We start from the raw sequence: 20,500 nt of genomic DNA, 5'->3' as shown, positions 1-20,500 counted from the left end.
TGTAACCCATGCTTTATCTGTAACTGTACTCTGACATATGTATATTCTGTAGATTCCCTATTGTATATATTGTAGTTTCTAGTGTGCTTTAGGCGATTAAATTATATAATTAATCTTGGGCTGTTCTGTTATCTCGATCTTGAATCCCACGTCTGTGTGTTCGGCTAATAGTTACCGTAAATCGGTTGGTGGCAGCGAGTTGTGCCAAGGATTATTGTGGGGAGGCCAGTGAGATTCGGGGAGATTTTATATATTCCGCCCGCGGAGGTCGGGGGAATATATACCCTACTCTCACCGGGGACCCTTCAATAATCGGCATAAGTAGTATAGCGGCCTCCTTGCTTATTGTCGGGCAATTCCATAATTGGCCTGACTATAAGAGGGGCGCTAGAGAGCGCATCACGTGCTCTGTCTGTCGGTCGGGAGGTATAAAGGAGGGGTGACCCCACTTGTTACCCCCCGATTGTGACGTACTGGTAGCCAGCGCGGGGGATTTCTGAGCGACCCCCCCGGTGGTTTGTGACATATTGGTGGCAAGCGGTGGGATCGAGATAATAGTGTGTGTGAGTGTGAGACCCATACTCCCGGACACTAAAGACTGCCTGCAGCAGCTGTGGCTGCTGGGGTCTTCAGACTAGCTCAACACTAGAGTGTCAGAGTGCAGATACTGTAAGGTGTGTGGAGGCATCAGGTGTCAGTTCTGTGTCAGTGACCAAAAGTCTGCAAGAATGGCTGAGAGCACCAGGAGCAAAGCCAAAGGAATGGCCGATGCTCAGGCCAGAGACGATGAGGAGGTTGTCCACGAGTCCTCCAGGAGCTCGACGCCAGAAAACAGCTCTGCAGAGGACATTGCACAACCGGGCACTGCTGGACAAGATGAGGAGCAGCTCGCCCAAGGGTCCTCAACGAGCCAGACGCCAGCCCTCCGCTCTGCAATGGACAGTGAAGCACCAGGCTCCGCAGCGGGCCGCAGATCACCACGTGCCATTCCACCGAGCCTGGGAGGCTCGGATAGCCTTCTTCAAATGGCTATGGCCCTACGCCAGGCTGGAGACCGGGAGGGCTACAAGGAACTCATGGCCGAGCGTGAGCGGCAAGCAGCGCGTGAAGAGCGCCAGGCAGAGCGTAACTACCAGCTGCAGCTAGCTCAGCTCCGGCCCTCATCAGCCACCCGTGACCTTCCAGACACCAAACTTCCAAAGGTCCGTGTTGAGGACTTCCCAGTGCTGGAGAAGGATGGAGACTTGGACTCTTTCTTGACTGCTTTTGAACGGACTTGCTTGCAGCATCATCTGAACAAGGACCAGTGGGCCAAATACCTGACCCCCCGTTTAAGGGGTAAGGCCCTGGATATCCTTGGGGACTTGCCTGCTGAGGCGGATCAGGGCTACGACACCATCAAGCGGGCCCTGATCCAACAGTACAACCTCACCCCGGAGTCCTACCGCAAGAAGTTCCGGACGCTGCAGAAGGGACCAAAGGACTCCTGGGCTGACCACCGGCGGGCACTTGCCCGAGCTGCCGACCACTGGACCCAAGGCCTGCAGCTTTCCACCGGACCGGAGATCCTGGACTTGTTCATCACGGAGCAACTCTTGTGGAACTGCCCTGAGGATCTCCGCCAGTTCATCCGAGACCAGAAGCCAAAGGGATCCACGGCTACAGCTGCCCTGGCAGATGACTACACCAACAATCGGGCTCCTGAGGCCAGGAGAGCAGCCACCAGCAGCACCTGGAGAGGGGGTAAGATGAACTCTGCGACTGCCCCACCTGCCCCTAGACTGCAGGGGGTGTCCCCCTCAACTCCCCTCTCCAGGCCCGTGGCAGAGCCAAGACGGTGCCACCAGTGCAACCTACCTGGACACTTCAAGGCCATGTGCCCTCAGCGTCCCAAGGCCCCGGCTCCGTCCCCGTCCCAAGGGCCGCCCAAGGTGTATTGTGTGGGTGGGGGTGGTGGTAGGTCCCTGGACAGCTTCCAACCTGTCACCGTCGGCCAGTCTGTGACCATAGGACTGCGAGACAGCGCCTCGGAGGTGACTCTGGTGCGGCCTGAGATGGTGTCCCCCCAAGACTTGATCCCTGGAAAAACCCTCGCTGTCTCCGGGATTGGAGGCATTGACCCGGCGCTGCCTGTTGCTGACATTTATGTGGACTGGGGCGCAGGGCGAGGGGTGAGGGAGGTGGGGGTAACTGATCGGATCCCTGCAAACGTGCTACTTGGGACAGATTTGGGGCAAATAACCTCCCAGTTTGGCCCCGCCCCAAAGGCTGAACCTTCAGCCAGTGCTGACGTGCCTCCGGACAATGTTAATGTGTTATCTATGAATGATGTAAGGGAGGAGGGAGTGAACTCTGATATTTCTGCTTGCACAGACACCATAGACACACACACAGCTGCAGCTGTGACAGGGGAGGGGGTCAGAGAAAGGTGTGACAATGCCTCTACAAGTAATCAGCCTGTGAGCTGGGATCTGTTGCCCTCTGCAGGGATAAGCAGAGAGCAGGGTGCTGCAGGGGGAGGACCAGTGTGTGGGGTGGGGGCTACCACAGCAAATGTGGGGTCCCCAGAGATTTCACAGCGGGGTTCTGTTGCTGCAGGGGGGAACAGGCAGGTGAGATTGGGGCCGGTCCAGGAGCGGAAGTGCTCCCAGGTAAGATCTCGGTGCAGGGTTCCCCCACAACCGGGGTGTCAGGAAGCCAGGTAGGTCTGCCTGAGCCGGCGACTTGGTCAGGAACGGAGGAGGAGCAGGCACGACCCACGGTCGCAGCGGCTGTGGCCGCTGTCACCCGCAGTGGGAGTGCTGGAAGCCAAGGGGCCTCCCGGAGGTCCGATAGCTCTTCCCCTTCTGACCAAGTGGCAGCCGAGTCAGGTGGAGGCCAGGACACAGGTCCCGGGGTACTGACTGAAGATGTGACAGTCTCGTCGATTCTGGCCACATCTAGTCAGGAGTTTCAGGCAGCGTTAGAAGCTGACGACAGCCTGAAAGCTCTAAAGGAGCAGGCGGCACAGCCTCCCTCGGACTCGGACCCGGAGCGAGTGGTCTGGGACCAAGGACGGCTGTACCGGGCCACGGTCCAGCAGGGTTCACCGGAGGCGTGGCCCAGGGACCGACAGTTGGTGGTACCCTATCCGTTCCGGACGGAGTTGTTGCGGATCGCACATGAGATTCCGATGGCCGGACACCTAGGGATCGCTAAGACCAAGGCCAGGTTAAACCAGCATTTCTACTGGCCAAAAATGGGGGCCGATGTGGCTGCCTACTGCCGTTCGTGTGAAACCTGTCAGAGAGTGGGGAAGGCGGGGCCACGCCCCAAAGCCCCACTGGTATCTCTGCCAATCATCGATGAGCCTTTCAGGAGGGTGGCTGTGGATCTGGTCGGCCCGCTGGCCATCCCCAGCAGCTCCGGGAAACGCTTCATACTGACGGTAGTGGACTATGCCACCCGGTACCCAGAAGCAGTGGCCTTGTCGTCCATTCGGGCTGACAAGGTGGCCACCGCATTGCTGGAGATTTTCTCCCGAGTGGGTTTTCCCCAGGAAATGCTCACTGACCGGGGGACCCAATTCATGTCCCAGCTGATGGAGGCCCTCTGTAAGCAAGTCCAGGTGCGACATCTGGTGGCCAGCCCGTACCATCCACAGACTAATGGCCTGTGCGAGCGGTTCAATGGCACCTTAAAGCAGATGCTTAAGATGTTGGTCGACTCCCATGGGCGTGACTGGGAGCGGTATCTCCCACACCTGTTATTTGCTTACCGGGAGGTTCCACAGGCCTCAACAGGATTCTCACCGTTTGAGCTCCTGTACGGGCGACGTGTGCGGGGCCCCCTGGCTCTGGTGAAAGAGGCTTGGGAAGGGGATTTGGCCACCCCTGGAGTGTCGGTTATCGAGTATGTCATGCGCTTCCGGGACAAAATGCAGGCCTTGACGCAACTGGTACACGACAATATGGCTCAAGCCCAGGCTGATCAGAAGCGTTGGTACGACCAGAACGCTTGTGAGAGGACCTACCAAGTGGGTCAAGAGGTGTGGGTACTGGTCCCCGTACCACAGGACAAGCTTCAGGCAGCCTGGGAAGGCCCATACCTCGTGTACCAGCAGCTCAACCCTGTGACGTACCTGGTCACCCTGGACCCTGCCCGTGGAAGGCGGAAGCCCTTCCATGTGAACATGATGAAGGCACATCATGAGCGGGAGGCATGTGCGCTCCCCGTGTGCAACCTGCCCGAGGAGGGAGAAGCGGAAACCCTCTTGGATATGCTAGCCCAGGTTAGGGCAGGCGGATCCATTGAGGATGTGGAGGTTGGCCACCAGCTCTTGGAGGACCAACGGTCCCAGCTGTGGGCCACCCTACACCCCTTCCGGGGGTTGTTTACCAACCAGCCCGGAAGGACTGACTTGGCTGTCCATCACGTGGACACTGGGGATCATCCCCCGATCCGGCGTTCAGCATATCGGGTCTCCCTGGAGGTGCAGCAACACATGCGCCAGGAGATTGACGAGATGCTGGAGCTGGGGGTGATCCAGGCATCCAACAGCGCTTGGGCCTCGCCTGTAGTCCTCGTCCCTAAGAAGGACCGAACCACTCGGTTCTGCGTGGACTACAGGGGGCTCAATGCTGTCACGGTCGCCGATGCGTACCCAATGCCACGCATCGATGACCTGCTCGATCAGTTGGCCGGGGCTCAGTACCTGACCATCATGGACCTGGGCCGGGGATATTGGCAGATCCCCCTGACTCGCAAGGCCAGGGAACGCTCTGCCTTTATTACCCCATTTGGACTGTACGAGTCCACGGTGATGCCATTCGGGATGAGGAATGCCCCTGCCACTTTCCAGCGGATGGTCAACACCCTGCTCAAGGGACTTGAAGGGTACGCGGCCGCGTACCTGGATGACATTGCCGTCTTCAGTCCCACCTGGGAGGACCACCTAGAGCATCTAGCACAGGTGCTCAGGCGGATCCACCGGGCAGGTTTGACCATCAAGCCGGGAAAGTGTCAGCTGGCCATGAGCGAGGTCCAGTACCTCGGTCACCGGGTAGGTGGGGGAACGCTGAAGCCCGAGCCTGAGAAAGTGGAGGCCATCGCATCCTGGCCCACCCCCAGGACCAAGAAGCAGGTGATGTCCTTCTTGGGGACCGCTGGGTACTATAGGAGGTTTGTTCCATGCTATAGTAGCCTGGCAAAGCCCTTGACGGACCTCACCAAGAAGAAGCTGCCCTCTGCAGTCGATTGGACAGTGGACTGCGAGACAGCCTTCCGGGCCCTAAAGGACGCCCTGTCCAGCCCGCCCGTGCTACAGGCAGCCGACTTCACGCGGCCGTTTGTAGTACAGACCGACGCCAGTGACTTCGGCCTCGGTGCGGTGCTCAGCCAGGTGGACTCTGCGAGCCAAGAGCACCCAGTCTTGTACCTGAGCAGGAAGCTGTTACCAAGGGAAGTGGCCTATTCTACAATGGAGAAGGAGTGCCTGGCCATAGTGTGGGCCCTGCAGCGTCTGCAACCCTATCTATACGGGCGCCACTTCATCGTGGAGACGGACCACAATCCCCTCAGCTGGTTGCACACCGTCTCTGGGACGAATGGGCGATTGTTGCGATGGAGCCTTGCGCTCCAGCAATACGACTTCACCATTCGCCACAAAAGGGGCCGTGACCGCGGTAACGCAGACGGGCTGTCCCGACAAGGAGAGGTCGCGGACGGGCGCACGGGGGAACACCGGAGTGTGCTGCCCCCTAGCGCCCTCAAAAGGGGGGAGGTGTGAGGTAAATCCTGGGATATGAAGAGGAATTATGACTAGAAGTCATAACTGCTCTCATCACTCCCTGGCAGTGCCCCCCCTCCCTTCTTGTTCTCAAATGTCCAGCATCTGTGAAGGTGTCACATCCCACTTACACCTCCAACAGCCATCTCCTCTGATATGGAGATGAGATGTTGTGCGGACAATGGACACAGGATGACTCCCTGCCGTCACCCTGTAACAAGAGTTGTATCTCATTAGCAAGGCTTGGAAGTAGCCAGACAGAACGACTCCAGTAAAAAATGGTTCATATCTCGCAAGCCATATCTCCGATAAATATGGCAACCATAAAAATGGTGTTTGCGCAGGCGGACGATGCTGGCACACCTTTTTTATGGAAGGGGGAGCTTGGGAAATACCCCAGGCGTGATATCAGCCATATGGGAACTCGTAGACAGGTCATGAGTCCCCTCGTTCTGTAGCTAAATTCATAACTGTCACAATGAGAGCATTGGCGTCCGCCTACGACGCTCCCAGGCAAAGTTATGGCCCATATTCCATGTTGTGAATTTGTCCATAACTCCAGCCAGGGGTGGAGCAGTGCTCCCTGTGAGGTCACTAAGGTAGGAGGGGACCTGGATTTGCCCAGGTTGATAACCCTGCTTCGGCCATTTTCCAAGGTTCTTTCGCTGGGGGTCACGTGCAGGAAACATCTGTGGGAAGAATCCTAGAAACCTGGGTACAGCGCCCCCCTGTGGCCAGACGCACAAGGTAACTGATTGAATTGTATACCTGTTTGTAACCCATGCTTTATCTGTAACTGTACTCTGACATATGTATATTCTGTAGATTCCCTATTGTATATATTGTAGTTTCTAGTGTGCTTTAGGCGATTAAATTATATAATTAATCTTGGGCTGTTCTGTTATCTCGATCTTGAATCCCACGTCTGTGTGTTCGGCTAATAGTTACCGTAAATCGGTTGGTGGCAGCGAGTTGTGCCAAGGATTATTGTGGGGAGGCCAGTGAGATTCGGGGAGATTTTATATATTCCGCCCGCGGAGGTCGGGGGAATATATACCCTACTCTCACCGGGGACCCTTCAATAATCGGCATAAGTAGTATAGCGGCCTCCTTGCTTATTGTCGGGCAATTCCATAATTGGCCTGACTATAAGAGGGGCGCTAGAGAGCGCATCACGTGCTCTGTCTGTCGGTCGGGAGGTATAAAGGAGGGGTGACCCCACTTGTTACCCCCCGATTGTGACGTACTGGTAGCCAGCGCGGGGGATTTCTGAGCGACCCCCCCGGTGGTTTGTGACAATCGCATACACTCACACCCCACTTCTGCCTGTGCCCTCCGGTGGGCGGTCCCAGCAGCTGTGCTGCACGCAGTGCTCCTCTGCCTTCTGCCGACACGCACACACCCGATCGCATACACGCATACACCCGATCGCATACACGTACACACACGATCGCATACACGCACACACACGATCGCATACACGCACACACGATCGCATACACGCACACACACGATCGCATACACGCACACACACATTGACGATATTGCACATACGCGCTCACACTCACAACATCCGGAGATACCACATGCTTCTGGCCATGTGATCTTCTGGCAGGTCCTGGAAGGTCACTGCACGGACAGTATGCAGTGTGTGTTCTGCCGCTGCAGGACCTTGATGCGCTCACCTGGGAGCCGGTGTACGCTGGTAACCATGCTACACAATATTAGCCGATGTGTACCATGGTTACCAGCGCACCCCGCCCCCCGCTCGGGGCGAGAGGCCATTCTGTGTGGGGGGCGGAGCCTGGGTGAGCGGCCAATCCAGTGTGTGTGTGGTGTGTTGCGCAGTGCGTGTGTGGTGGTGTGTGTGTTTTTGGGGGGAGGTGTGCACCCCCATCGTGCTCCATCCCCCTTGCTGCGCACCCCCCATCGTGTTCCATCCCCCATGCTGCGCACCCCCCATTGTACTCCATCCCCCATGCTGCGCACCCCCCATTGTACTCCATCCCCCATGCTGCGCACCCCCCATCGTGCTCCATCCCCCATGCTGCGCACCCCCCATTGTGCTCCATCCCCCATGCTGCGCACCCCCCCATCGTGCTCCATCCCCCATGCTGCGCAATCCCCATTGTGCTCCATCCCCCATGCTGCGCATTCCCCATCGTGCTCCATCCACCATGCTGCGCACCCCCTTCGTGCTCCATCCCCCATGCTGCACACCCCCCATCGTGCTCCATCCCCCATGCTGCGCACCCCCCATCGTGCTCCATCCCCCATGCTGCGCACCCCCCATCGTGCTCCATCCCCCATGCTGCGCAATCCCCATCGTGCTCCATCCTTCATGCTGCGCACCCCCCATCGTGCTCCATCCCCCATGCTGCGCACCCCCCATCGTGCTCCATCCCCCATGCTGCGCACCCCCCATCGTGCTCCATCCCCCATGCTGCGCACCCCCCATCGTGCTCCATCCCCCATGCTGCGCAATCCCCATCGTGCTCCATCCCCCATGCTGCGCATTCCCCATCGTGCTCCATCCCCCATGCTGCGCACCCCCCATCGTGCTCCATCCCCCATGCTGCGCACCCCCCATCGTGCTCCATCCCCCATGCTGCGCAATCCCCATCGTGCTCCATCCTTCATGCTGCGCACCCCCCATCGTGCTCCATCCCCCATGCTGCGCACCCCCCATCGTGCTCCATCCCCCATGCTGCGCACCCCCCATCGTGCTCCATCCCCCATGCTGCGCAATCCCCATCGTGCTCCATCCCCCATGCTGCGCACCCCCCATCGTGCTCCATCCCCCATGCTGCGCACCCCCCATCGTGCTCCATCCCCCATGCTGCACACCCCCCATCGTGCTCCATCCCCCATGCTGTGCACCCCCCATCGTGCTCCATCCCCCATGCTGCGCACTCCCCATCGTGCTCCATCCCCCATGCTATGCACCCACCATCGTGCTCCATCCCCCATGCTGCGCAATCCCCATCGTGCTCCATCCCCCATGCTGTGCACCCACCATCGTGCTCCATCCCCCATGCTGTGCAATCCCCATCGTGCTCCATCCCCCATGCTGCGCATTCCCCATCGTGCTCCATCCCCCATGCTGCGCACCCCCCATCGTGCTCCATCCCCCATGCTGCGCAATCCCCATCGTGCTCCATCCCCCATGCTGCGCATTCCCCATCGTGCTCCATCCCCCATGCTGCGCACCCCCCATCGTGCTCCATCCCCCATGCTGCGCACCCCCCATCGTGCTCCATCCCCCATGCTGCGCAATCCCCATCGTGCTCCATCCTTCATGCTGCGCACCCCCCATCGTGCTCCATCCCCCATGCTGCGCACCCCCATCGTGCTCCATCCCCCATGCTGCGCACCCCCCATCGTGCTCCATCCCCCATGCTGCGCAATCCCCATCGTGCTCCATCCCCCATGCTGCGCACCCCCCATCGTGCTCCATCCCCCATGCTGCGCACCCCCCATCGTGCTCCATCCCCCATGCTGCACACCCCCCATCGTGCTCCATCCCCCATGCTGTGCACCCCCCATCGTGCTCCATCCCCCATGCTGCGCACTCCCCATCGTGCTCCATCCCCCATGCTATGCACCCACCATCGTGCTCCATCCCCCATGCTGCGCAATCCCCATCGTGCTCCATCCCCCATGCTGTGCACCCACCATCGTGCTCCATCCCCCATGCTGTGCAATCCCCATCGTGCTCCATCCCCCATGCTGCGCATTCCCCATCGTGCTCCATCCCCCATGCTGTGCACCCACCATCGTGCTCCATCCCCCATGCTGCGCACTCCCCATCGTGCTCCATCCCCCATGCTGTGCACCCACCATCGTGCTCCATCCCCCATGCTGCGCATTCCCCATCGTGTTCCATCCCCCATGCTGTGCACCCACCATCGTGCTCCATCCCCCATGCTGCGCACTCCCCATCGTGCTCCATCCCCCATGCTGTGCACCCACCATCGTGCTCCATCCCCCATGCTGCGCACTCCCCATCGTGCTCCATCCCCCATGCTGTGCACCCACCATCGTGCTCCATCCCCCATGCTGCGCACTCCCCATCGTGCTCCATCCCCCATGCTGTGCACCCACCATCGTGCTCCATCCCCCATGCTGCGCAATCCCCATCGTGCTCCATCCCCCATGCTGCGCATTCCCCATCGTGCTCCATCCCCCATGCTGCGCACCCCCCATCGTGCTCGATCCCCCATGCTGCGCACCCCCCATCGTGCTCCATCCCCCATGCTGCGCACCCCCCATCGTGCTCCATCCCCCATGCTGCGCACCCCCCATCGTGCTCCATCCCCCATGCTGCTCACCCCCCATCGTGCTCCATTCCCCATGCTGCGCACCCCCCATCGTGCTCCATCCCCCATGCTGCGCACCCCCCATCGTGCTCCATCCCCCATGCTACGCACTCCCCATCGTGCTCCATCCCCCATGCTGTGCACCCACCATCGTGCTCCACAGTCACACATCAGACAGTATACACGCACACATGTGATCGCATACACTCACACCCCACTTCTGCCTGTGCCCTCCGGTGGGCGGTCCCAGCAGCTGTGCTGCACGCAGTGCTCCTCTGCCTTCTGCCAACACGCACACACCCGATCGCATACACGCACACACACGATCGCATACACGTACACACACGATCGCATACACGCACACACACATTGACGATATTGCACATACGCGCTCACACTCACAACATCCGGAGATACCACATGCTTCTGGCCATGTGATCTTCTGGCAGGTCCTGGAAGGTCACTGCACGCACAGTATGCAGTGTGTGTTCCGCCGCTGCAGGACCTTGATGCGCTCACCTGGGAGCCGGTGTACGCTGGTAACCATGCTACACAATATTAGCTGATGTGTACCATGGTTACCAGCGTACCCCACCCCCCGCTCGGGGCGAGAGGCCATTCCGTGGGGGGGGCGGAGCCTGGGTGAGCGGCCAATCCAGTGTGTGTGTGGTGTGTTGCGCAGTGCGTGTGTGGCGGTGTGTGTGTTTTTGGGGGGAGGTGTGCACCCCCATCGTGCTCCATCCCCCTTGCTGCGCACCCCCCATCGTGTTCCATCCCCCATGCTGCGCACCCCCCATTGTACTCCATCCCCCATGCTGCGCACCCCCCATCGTGCTCCATCCCCCATGCTGCGCACCCCCATCGTGCTCCATCCCCCATGCTGCGCACCCCCCATCGTGCTCCATCCCCCATGCTGCGCACCCCCATCGTGCTCCATCCCCCATGCTGCGCATTCCCCATCGTGCTCCATCCACCATGCTGCGCACTCCCCATCGTGCTCCATCCCCCATGCTGCGCACCCCCATCGTGCTCCATCCCCCATGCTGCGCACCCCCCATCGTGCTCCATCCCCCATGCTGCGCACCCCCCATCGTGCTCCATCCCCCATGCTGCGCACCCCCCATCGTGCTCCATCCTTCATGCTGCGCACCCCCCATCGTGCTCCATCCCCCATGCTGCGCACCCCCCATCGTGCTCCATCCCCCATACTGCGCACCCCCCATCGTGCTCCATCCCCCATGCTGCGCACCCCCATCGTGCTCCATCCCCCATGCTGCGCAATCCCCATCGTGCTCCATCCCCCATGCTGCGCATTCCTCATCGTGCTCCATCCACCATGCTGCGCACTCCCCATCGTGCTCCATCCCCCATGCTGCGCACCCCCCATCGTGCTCCATCCCCCATGCTGCGCACCCCCCATCGTGCTCCATCCCCCATGCTGCGCACCCCCCATCGTGCTCCATCCCCCATGCTGCGCACCCCCCATCGTGCTCCATCCCCCATGCTGCGCAGTCCCCATCGTGCTCCATCCCCCATGCTGTGCACCCACCATCGTGCTCCACAGTCACACATCAGACAGTATACACGCACACATGTGATCGCATACACTCACACCCCACTTCTGCCTGTGCCCTCCGGTGGGCGGTCCCAGCAGCTGTGCTGCACGCAGTGCTCCTCTGCCTTCTGCCGACACGCACACACCCGATCGCATACACTCATACACCCGATCGCATACACGCACACACACGATCGCATACACGCACACACGATCGCATACGCACACACACATTGACGATATTGCACATACGCGCTCACACTCACAACATCCGGAGATACCACATGCTTCTGGCCATGTGATCTTCTGGCAGGTCCTGGAAGGTCACTGCACGCACAGTATCGCCGCCGAGAAGCAAGCGATATCACTGGAAGTTGTGAGTGTGTGGATGCGATCTGATGTGTGTGTGAGGTGTGTGTGAGAGTGAGTGTGATCTGATATGTGTGTGTGTCTGTTCTTATGTGTGTGCATGTGTATGTGTGTTCCGCCGCTGCAGGACCTTGATGCGCTCACCTGGGAGCCGGTGTACGCTGGTAACCATGCTACACAATATTAGCCGATGTGTACCATGGTTACCAGCGTACCCGCGTACCCCGCCCCCCGCTCGGGGCGAGAAGCCATTCCGTGTGGGGGCGGAGCCTGGGCGAGCGGCCAATCCGTGCGGGGGGGCGGAGGCGAGGCGAGCGGCCAATCCGTGCGGGGGGGAGGAGCCAAGGCGAGCGGCCAATCCGTGCGGGGGTGCGGGGCCATGGCGAGCCCAGCGAGCGTCCAATGCGTGAGGGGGCGGGTCCAGGCCGAGTGGCCAATCCGTGCGGGGGGGCGGGGCCATGGCGAGCCCAGCGGCCAATCCGCTGTTTGTCACCGTAAGGACATGGCCAATCCGTGCGGGGGGCGGAGCCGAGGCGAGGTGAGCGGCCAATCCGTGCGGGGGTAGGAGCCGAGGCGAGCGGCCAATCCGTGCGGTGGGGCGGGGCCATGGCGAGCGCAGCCGCCAATCCGCTGTTTGTCACCGTAAGGACACAATTTTGGAGCAAGACAGACAGACAGAATAAGGCAATTATATATATATATATACTGTACATATGTATATATTGTACTCCAGGGCCCTACATGTTAAGATTGGGATATGGAGAAGTTTTAGGTCAGGATGATTCATTAGTGTCACTGAGTTTGGCTGGATTCGGTGACATTGTGCACTCGGTGACCTGTGTGATACTCGCTCGGCACAGACCGCGCTCACCTGACCACAGTCTACAAATGGAGTAAATGTGTCTGAAGTGTTAGAACTGCTTTTACATTTCCATCCAAAAAAACTGGTTTGGCCGGGTTCATGTCACACATGAATAATGTCACTTCATTAATTTTATGAATAGGAAACTAAAGGATCACATGAATATCCTGTACACCGAGCAACAGGAAAAGTTCAGAGACAGATAAAAAGGAAAAAAAGGCTAATGTTGTGCTCATTGGTGTGCGACCAAATGTACTGGACCCAGGGGCACCGTCCTGAATTTGGGGATCTTTCTTGCTGTTCCTGAGAGGTTGGGGGTATGTCCTGAGATCAACTGCATCTGTGTCCTCAGAAGACAAATGCAATGGAATATAATGGTGGAACTAGAAGCCAACAAGTCCCTTCCCTTCTTCAGCATTCTGTCTGTATAGGGGTCATCATACTGTGTGTGAGGGAATGTATTGTAGGTAATGATGGGGCAGGCCCGCACTGTAAGAGTCCGGATCCGCTGGGTTCACATGTACCCGTGCGCCGGACCGGGGCCCAGGGTTCTCAGGGAACATCGGGTACCTATCCAGATCCGGCAACTCGAGTAATTAAAAAAATAAAGGAACGAGAAAGAAAATAAGAAATAGCAGGCTCATTATAGTTACCAGTCCTTACATATGCATGAGGATAATAAGTGGCCCCGGAAATAGTGTTACAGCCAGACGGGGGACTGGTAAGTATAACGCTCCTTCTCTAATCCCCCTATCCCGTCTACCACCATTTTAAAGCACATGATTCGGGTCACCATAGACTTATATGGGGACCGGTGTCCCAACAGATATCCAGGATCAATTCCGGGCCCTGTTTTGTTTTTATTAAACCTGGTTGGACCCACCGATCCTGGGTGTCTGTGGGTCTGCCCATCACTAATTGTGGGGCACCACAATGTGTGAGGGTGGCTTCGTGCACTTCATTCCATGTGTTGGAGGCTATGGAGTCACCATACGGAGTGTGGGACGGGGTTATGAGGGCATCATATTGTGTGGACATCATCCTATGTTTATGGGGGGCTTGTGAAGGCATCATACTGTGTGTGTGTGTGTGTGTGTGTGTGTGTGTGTGTGTGTGTGTGTGTGGTGGGTTAGGGGGACATCAATATCATACCGTGTGTGAGGGGCCTGTGAGGTCAGGAATGAGAGATGTTTAGCCATTGTAAATAGAGATTACCTTGGCGTTGGTTTGGGGCTCCTTTGCATTGATCATTACAATGGCTAAAAATCTCTCATTCCTATTATTCATAGCAGTAATGCATATTCCATTTTCATGTTTTTCACTTTTTTTAGATAGTGCATTGTATTTTTCAGTCTAGTATTCCCATAGCAGTTTTGCTTTTCATTATTCCCCTATACATTGTGACTGGTGTGCAACTCTTTATCCTATTGTTTAGTTTGATATTTTTGAGTCTTGCACCTTGTTCACACCATTGGTGTTCCAGACGTCCATTCTTTAATTATGAAAGCAGTACTGACTTTTTAGGAACACTAATGGGCCACACTAGGAGCAATATTTCTGTGTGGGCACATATAAAGGACTGGGCAGGGTTAGGAAATGGCTTAGTGTAAAAATTGAAATTTCCATGATGCGTTACTCACACTACACTGTGTGTCCGTTTTTCCTGCCTTTCAAAGTTGGGGGTAGGTATGGGTCAACTGAGTTGGGAGGTATAGGTAAGCTGATTTGGAAGGTATGGGTAAGATGAGTTCGGAGGTATGAGTAAACTGAGTTGGCAGGTATGGGTAAGCTCAGATGGGAGGTATGGGTAAGCTGAGTTGGGATGGGAGGTATGGGTAAGCTGAGTTGGGAGGTATGGGTAAGCTGAGTTGGGAGGTATGGGTAAGCTGAGTTGGGAGGTATGGGTAAGCTGAGTTGGGAGGTATTGGTCAGCTGAGTTGGGAGGTATGGGTAAGCTGAGTTGGGAGGTATGGGTAAGCTGAGTTGGGAGGTATGGGTAAGCTGAGTTGGGAGGTATTGGTCAGCTGAGTTGGGAGGTATTGGTCAGCTGAGTTGGGAGGTATGGGTAAGCTCAGATGGGAGGTATGGGTAAGCCGAGTTGGGAGGTATGGGTAAGCTGAGTTGGGAGGTATTGGTCAGCTGAGTTGGGAGGTATGGGTAAGCTCAGATGGGAGGTATGGGTAAGCTGAGTTGGGATGGGAGGTATGGGTAAGCTGAGTTGGGAGGTATGGGTAAGCTGAGATGGGAGGTATGGGTAAGCTGAGATGGGAGGTATGGGTAAGCTGAGTTGGTAGGTATGGGTAAGCTGAGTTGGGAGGTATCGGTAAGCTGAGTTGGGAGGTATCGGTCAGCTGAGATGGGAGGTATGGGTAAGCTGAGATGGGAGGTATGGGTAAGCTGAGTTGGGAGGTATGGGTAAGCTGAGTTGGGAGGTAAGGGTAAGCTGAGTTGGGAGGTATGGGTAAGCCGAGTTGGGAGGTATGGGTAAGCTGAGTTGGGAGGTATGGGTAAGCTGAGTTGGGAGGTATGGGTTAACTGAGTTGGGAGGTATGGGTAAACTGAGTTGGGAGGTATGGGTTAACTGAGTTGGGAGGTATGGGTAAGCTGAGTTGGGAGGTATTGGTCAGCTGAGTTGGGAGGTATGGGTAAGCTCAGTTGGGAGGTATGGGTAAGCTGAGTTGGGAGGTATGGGTAAGTTGAGTTGGGAGGTATTGGTCAGCTGAGTTTGGAGGTATGGGTAAGCTCAGATGGGAGGTATGGGTAAGCTGAGTTGGGATGGGAGGTATGGGTAAGCTGAGTTGGGAGGTATGGGTAAGCTGAGATGGGAGGTATGGGTAAGCTGAGATGGGAGGTATGGGTAAGCTCAGATGGGAGGTATGGGTAAGCTGTTTTGGGATGGGAAGTATGGGTAAGCTGAGATGGGAGGTATGGGTAAGCTGAGTTGGGAGGTATGGGTAAGCTGAGATGGGAGGTATGGGTAAGCTGAGTTGGTATGTATGGGTAAGCTGAGTTGGGAGGTATGGGTAAGCTGAGTTGGGAGGTATTGGTCAGCTGAGATGGGAGGTATGGGTAAGCTGAGATGGGAGGTATGGGTAAGATGAGTTGGTAGGTATGGGTAAGCTGAGTTGGGAGGTATGGGTAAGCTGAGTTAGGAGGTATGGGTAAGCTGAGTTGGGAGGTATGGGTAAGCTGAGTTAGGAGGTATGGGTCAACTGTGTAGCACCTTCTGTGAGGATCCAGTATTGATCTTGGTACTCTGCTATCCCCAAAACTTAAAGCTATACACCTGTCTTCACCATCCATCTACATGCATGTAATATATGCCAAATAGCTGTTGGCTTTACTTCTAGACCCTCACCAAGTGGGAGAATGGAAATCCCATGAAATCAGCCTTTTTCCATAGAGAATAGAGAAGTTGCCATGCTCACAGCCATCCCCTCTTAGCAATACAGAAAAAAGTGGTATTTTGTAACCTGTGTCTTTCTCAAACTGACATACACCTATTTTTTCACATCCCTAAAGAAAAAGGACTTTTTTTTCAGGAACAGCGCTACTTCTGTTGATGGACTGTGTCAGGTATTGCAGTTGAGCCACATTCACTTAAATGGAGACAAGTTGTAATACCGGACACAGCCGTGGCCATATGTGGGTAAGTGTTTTTGTCTTTTTAAAGATTATTCTTATCCCGCATAACCTCTGTAATAAACATTTAGGTATTATAAGGGTTTTTTTTATCATTGCTTTTTACACTCAGATCTACGTGCGCAGCACAGACTATGACCGGACCTTGATGAGCGCCGAGGCAAACCTGGCGGGACTGTATCCTCCAAACGGAACGCAGCAGTGGCATCTGGATATTCAATGGCAGCCGATTCCAGTCCATACTGTGCCCGTATCCCAGGACAGGGTAAGATATAGTGCATTTCTGCACCATGGGGCTGTTTTTTATTTCCGAACTGATGTCTTCAAAACTTTTCTGGCATTACCAGGACTTTCCTTTTTCCAAACTCAATGGCTCAAAGTGCCGATAGGTGCAGGCTCCAGCGGTCGGACCTTAAGGATAGGTCAGGGGTGGACATATTATTAGTGCAACCTGGGGCCCAATACCACCTCCAAACAGGTGCAATTTTGCATTCTTGGGCTGTAAAGGGCCTATATATTGTTCTTGCACAGGAGCCCTTTTCTGTCCGTGTCCACCAGTGGGATAGGTGATAATTTGTTTTCACCGGACAACCACTTTAAAGGGAACCTGTCACCACATTTTCGGCGTATAAGTTGCGGCCACCACCACCGAGCTCTTATATACAGCATTCTAACATGCTGTATATAAGAGCCCAGGCCGGGGGTATAACATAAAAAACATTTTATAATACTTACCTAATGGTCGCGCGGTGGACTTAATGGGCGTCTCCGTTGTCCGGTGCCGGCACCTCCTCTTTTGGCCATCTTCGTCCTCTTTCTGACGCGTCTACGTCATACACACTTGCCGGTCCTGTGCAGGCACACTACAATACTTTGATCTGCCCGGCTCAGGGCAGATCAAAGTGCGCCTGCTCAGGACCTGAATGCCGGCTAGTGTGTATGACGTCGGACCCGTCATGCACCGCGGCTAGAGAAGAAGGAGAACAAAGATGGACGAAAGAGGCGGCGCCGGCACCGGACAACGGAGACGCCCATAAGGCCCACCGCGCAACCGTTAGGTAAGTATTATAAAGTGTCTTTTTATGTTATACCCCTGGCCTGGGCTCTTATATACAGCATGTTAGAATGCTGTATATAAGAGCCCGGTGGTGGTGGCCGCAGCTTATAGGCTGAAAAAGTGGTGACAGGTTCCCTTTAAAGGGGATGTCCACTACTGAAACTCAGGACCATAACAGTGAAAAGCTGAAGCCAAATATCAACCGAACATTGGCGGCACCTTGCATATGGCACGTCTCGTCTGGTAACGGCGGTGTCAACCTCGTTGGAACAGTGAAGCCAACTGTGCTGGAGCAGATAGTACTGTTTTTTTATACAATATGGAGTCCTAAATTGATTAAGTAGTAGACAACTCCTCTACATTTACTGTACAGTTCCTGAATTGAGAAACCATTTCAGGGAAGGGACGGCTCTTGGGCTCTTGACTTCACCAAACTGAAGGATCGTTGATGTTCGTTGTTGATGTTAGTATGAGGTGCAGAGGAGATGGAGAGTCTCTTGTTCTGCGCTGTCAACAACCTCTACAACTACGAGTGACCTCGCATTCCTCAGATAAGAACATTTCAGATCAGACTCCAAGAAACAGCATGTTGTCAAAAGGAAAAGTCCAGCATTAGGCTAGGTTCGCACACTGCGTCTTTTTGACGCTGCGTTTTTGTGCGTTTTTGGCCGCTAAAAACGCACAAAAACGCACCTGCGTCGAAAAAACGCATGCGTTTTTGCCGCGATTTGGTGCGTTTTTGGCTGCGTTTTGTTGCGTTTTTGATCTCTGCGTTTTGCTGCGTTTTTCCAATGCATTGCATGGGGGGAAAACGCAGAAAAACGCAGGAAAGAACTGACATGTCCATTTTTTTTTTTAACTCAAAAACGCAGGTAAAAAAAACAGATGTGTGCGGACAGCAAAAATGAAAACTCATAGACTTTGCTGGGGAAGCAAAGTCCTGCAGTTTTAAGGCCAAAAACGCACCCGAAAAACGCGCAAAAACGCCGCGAAAAACGCACTGTGCGCACATAGCCTTACGGTGCAGCACAAATAGGGGCTCCTCACAACCAGAGAGGTGTTATCTTGGGTTTAGGAAGTGGGCAGCGTCACACACTACAGGAACACAGGCCTGACTTTATTTCTATTGGAGTCTCCAAAATTGGCAATCGGAAACCTTGAATACACATGAAGATAACCACGCAAGTGGTGGAATGTCTCCAATTCTGACAAGGCAACACACCACAGAAAGGTATCCAAAAGGCACTCTGCAGCCACATAAGGCTATTTGTGCATGGTGCAGATTTGGTGCACCATCTGGCAGAAAAACGCACCAAAAACGCAAGCATTTTTGGTGCGTTTTTGTGCCATGTATTTTTTTTTAATAAAGTCAATGGGTGGAAGGGCTAAAACGCAGGAAAAACGCCCCAACCATTATTTTCTGTACCAAATCTTTACGGTTTGTAAACTCTTCAGTCGGCTTTGTTTGGAAGCTGCCTGCTTGTGGAAGGAAAAGACGCCATATGCTAATGATAATCTAGATGGGAATACCCTTTTAGGCTTTACTGTAATAGAAGGAAACAGCTATGCACAATATGCCAGCCTACTGTATGTGAATATCAATATATAGCATATACTGAAGTCTGTGTGCCATCTCCTCACAGCTATGCCTAGGTTTTCCTGCAAATATGCAGTTCACTTCCCTAGTCCAGCGTCTAAGTAGTCTGGCCATGGAGAAGTGGCTTATTGACACCTTCCCTGCTACCTTGAACTCATGTCCTGGTTGCCCCCCTCCTCTCCAACTACACCCCTACATTCCCAAGTAAAGTAGGACAAAAGATGACCAGTGAAGCATGGTGGTGGTTCAGTGATGCCTATAGAGAAGCATGATGGTGGCTCAGTGATGCCTATAGTGAAGCATGATGGTGACTCAGTGATGCCTATAGTGAAGCATGATGGTGGCTTTGTGATATTTATAATGAAGCATGGCGGTGACTCAGTGATACCTATAGTGAGGCATGATAGTGGCTCAGTGATATTTATAATAAAGTATGGAGGTGATTCAGTGATACCTATAGTGAGGCATGATGGTGGCTCAGTGATATTTATAATGAAGCATGGCAGTGATTCAGTGATACCTATAGTGAGGCATTATAGTGGCTCAGTGATATTTATAATAAAGTATGGAGGTGATTCAGTGATACCTATAGTAAGGCATGATGGTGGCTCAGTGATATTTATAATAAAGTATGGCGGTGACTCAGTGAAACCTATAGTGAAGCATGGAGATGGCTCAGTGATGCCTATAGTGACAATTTAGTAACTGTACATTTGACTCCTCTGTAATGTCATAAAGTTTTAATACAGAATAACACTATCGCATGTAATGTCATCCTTTTGTTTCCTTTGTTTTGTAGCTTCTAAAATTTCCTTCTAAAGATTGCCCCCGATTCTATGAACTAATGAAGGAGACCATTCAGCTGCCGGAGTATCAGAATAGGATGGATGCCTGGAAGGTGCTGTAAACGAGTAGAAGTGTTCTCGCCATGTTTGTTTCTGTGCCAAGCGGTTTGTAGTTATTTCTTTAACCCCCCCCATAACCTGTATAATCTTTATACTTTGAGCGCCACCTAGTGGTGGACGTCAGAAGTCAGAGTTTTTGAATTTTGTAAATAGAAGCAGAACATTTATACACCTGTAATTTCCTCCATCGTTCAGCATATTCTTTTTATTTAGGACTTCATTGCACGGATAGCAAATGTCACCGGTTATAGCGTGGAGCAAGCGGTCCCTCGACGAGTGTGGAAAGTGTACGACACGTTATTCTGTCAGGTAAGGACTGAATTATGTTTTCTTATTTATTCACAATGGTTGTATGGGTCTTGGAACAAGAATAAAAATGACACCTCTGTTGTAGTAATCCGATGTTCTAGGGCTGAGAAATCAAGCT

At 54.6% G+C, this 20,500-nt stretch overlaps 1 protein-coding gene across 3 annotated transcripts in view; it reads left to right on the top strand.

The window, feature by feature from the left end:
* Positions 1-20,500, top strand: part of LOC142256742 (testicular acid phosphatase homolog) — a 108,368-nt gene that overhangs the window by 76,083 nt on the left and 11,785 nt on the right. For 2 of the 3 annotated variants that reach the window (XM_075328603.1, XM_075328602.1), the window contains 3 exons: positions 16,627-16,779; positions 19,968-20,066; positions 20,287-20,382. In XM_075328603.1, the coding sequence (XP_075184718.1) occupies positions 16,627-16,779; positions 19,968-20,066; positions 20,287-20,382 (348 nt within the window). Of the gene's footprint in view, positions 1-16,438; positions 16,522-16,626; positions 16,780-19,967; positions 20,067-20,286; positions 20,383-20,500 lie in introns of those variants that run through there. The other variant, XM_075328604.1, reaches the window with a different exon arrangement.

This window comes from Anomaloglossus baeobatrachus, chromosome 11 (genome assembly GCF_048569485.1).
Source record: "Anomaloglossus baeobatrachus isolate aAnoBae1 chromosome 11, aAnoBae1.hap1, whole genome shotgun sequence".
Classification (NCBI taxonomy): domain Eukaryota; kingdom Metazoa; phylum Chordata; class Amphibia; order Anura; family Aromobatidae; genus Anomaloglossus; species Anomaloglossus baeobatrachus.
This window is presented reverse-complemented; position numbering and strand designations above follow the sequence as displayed.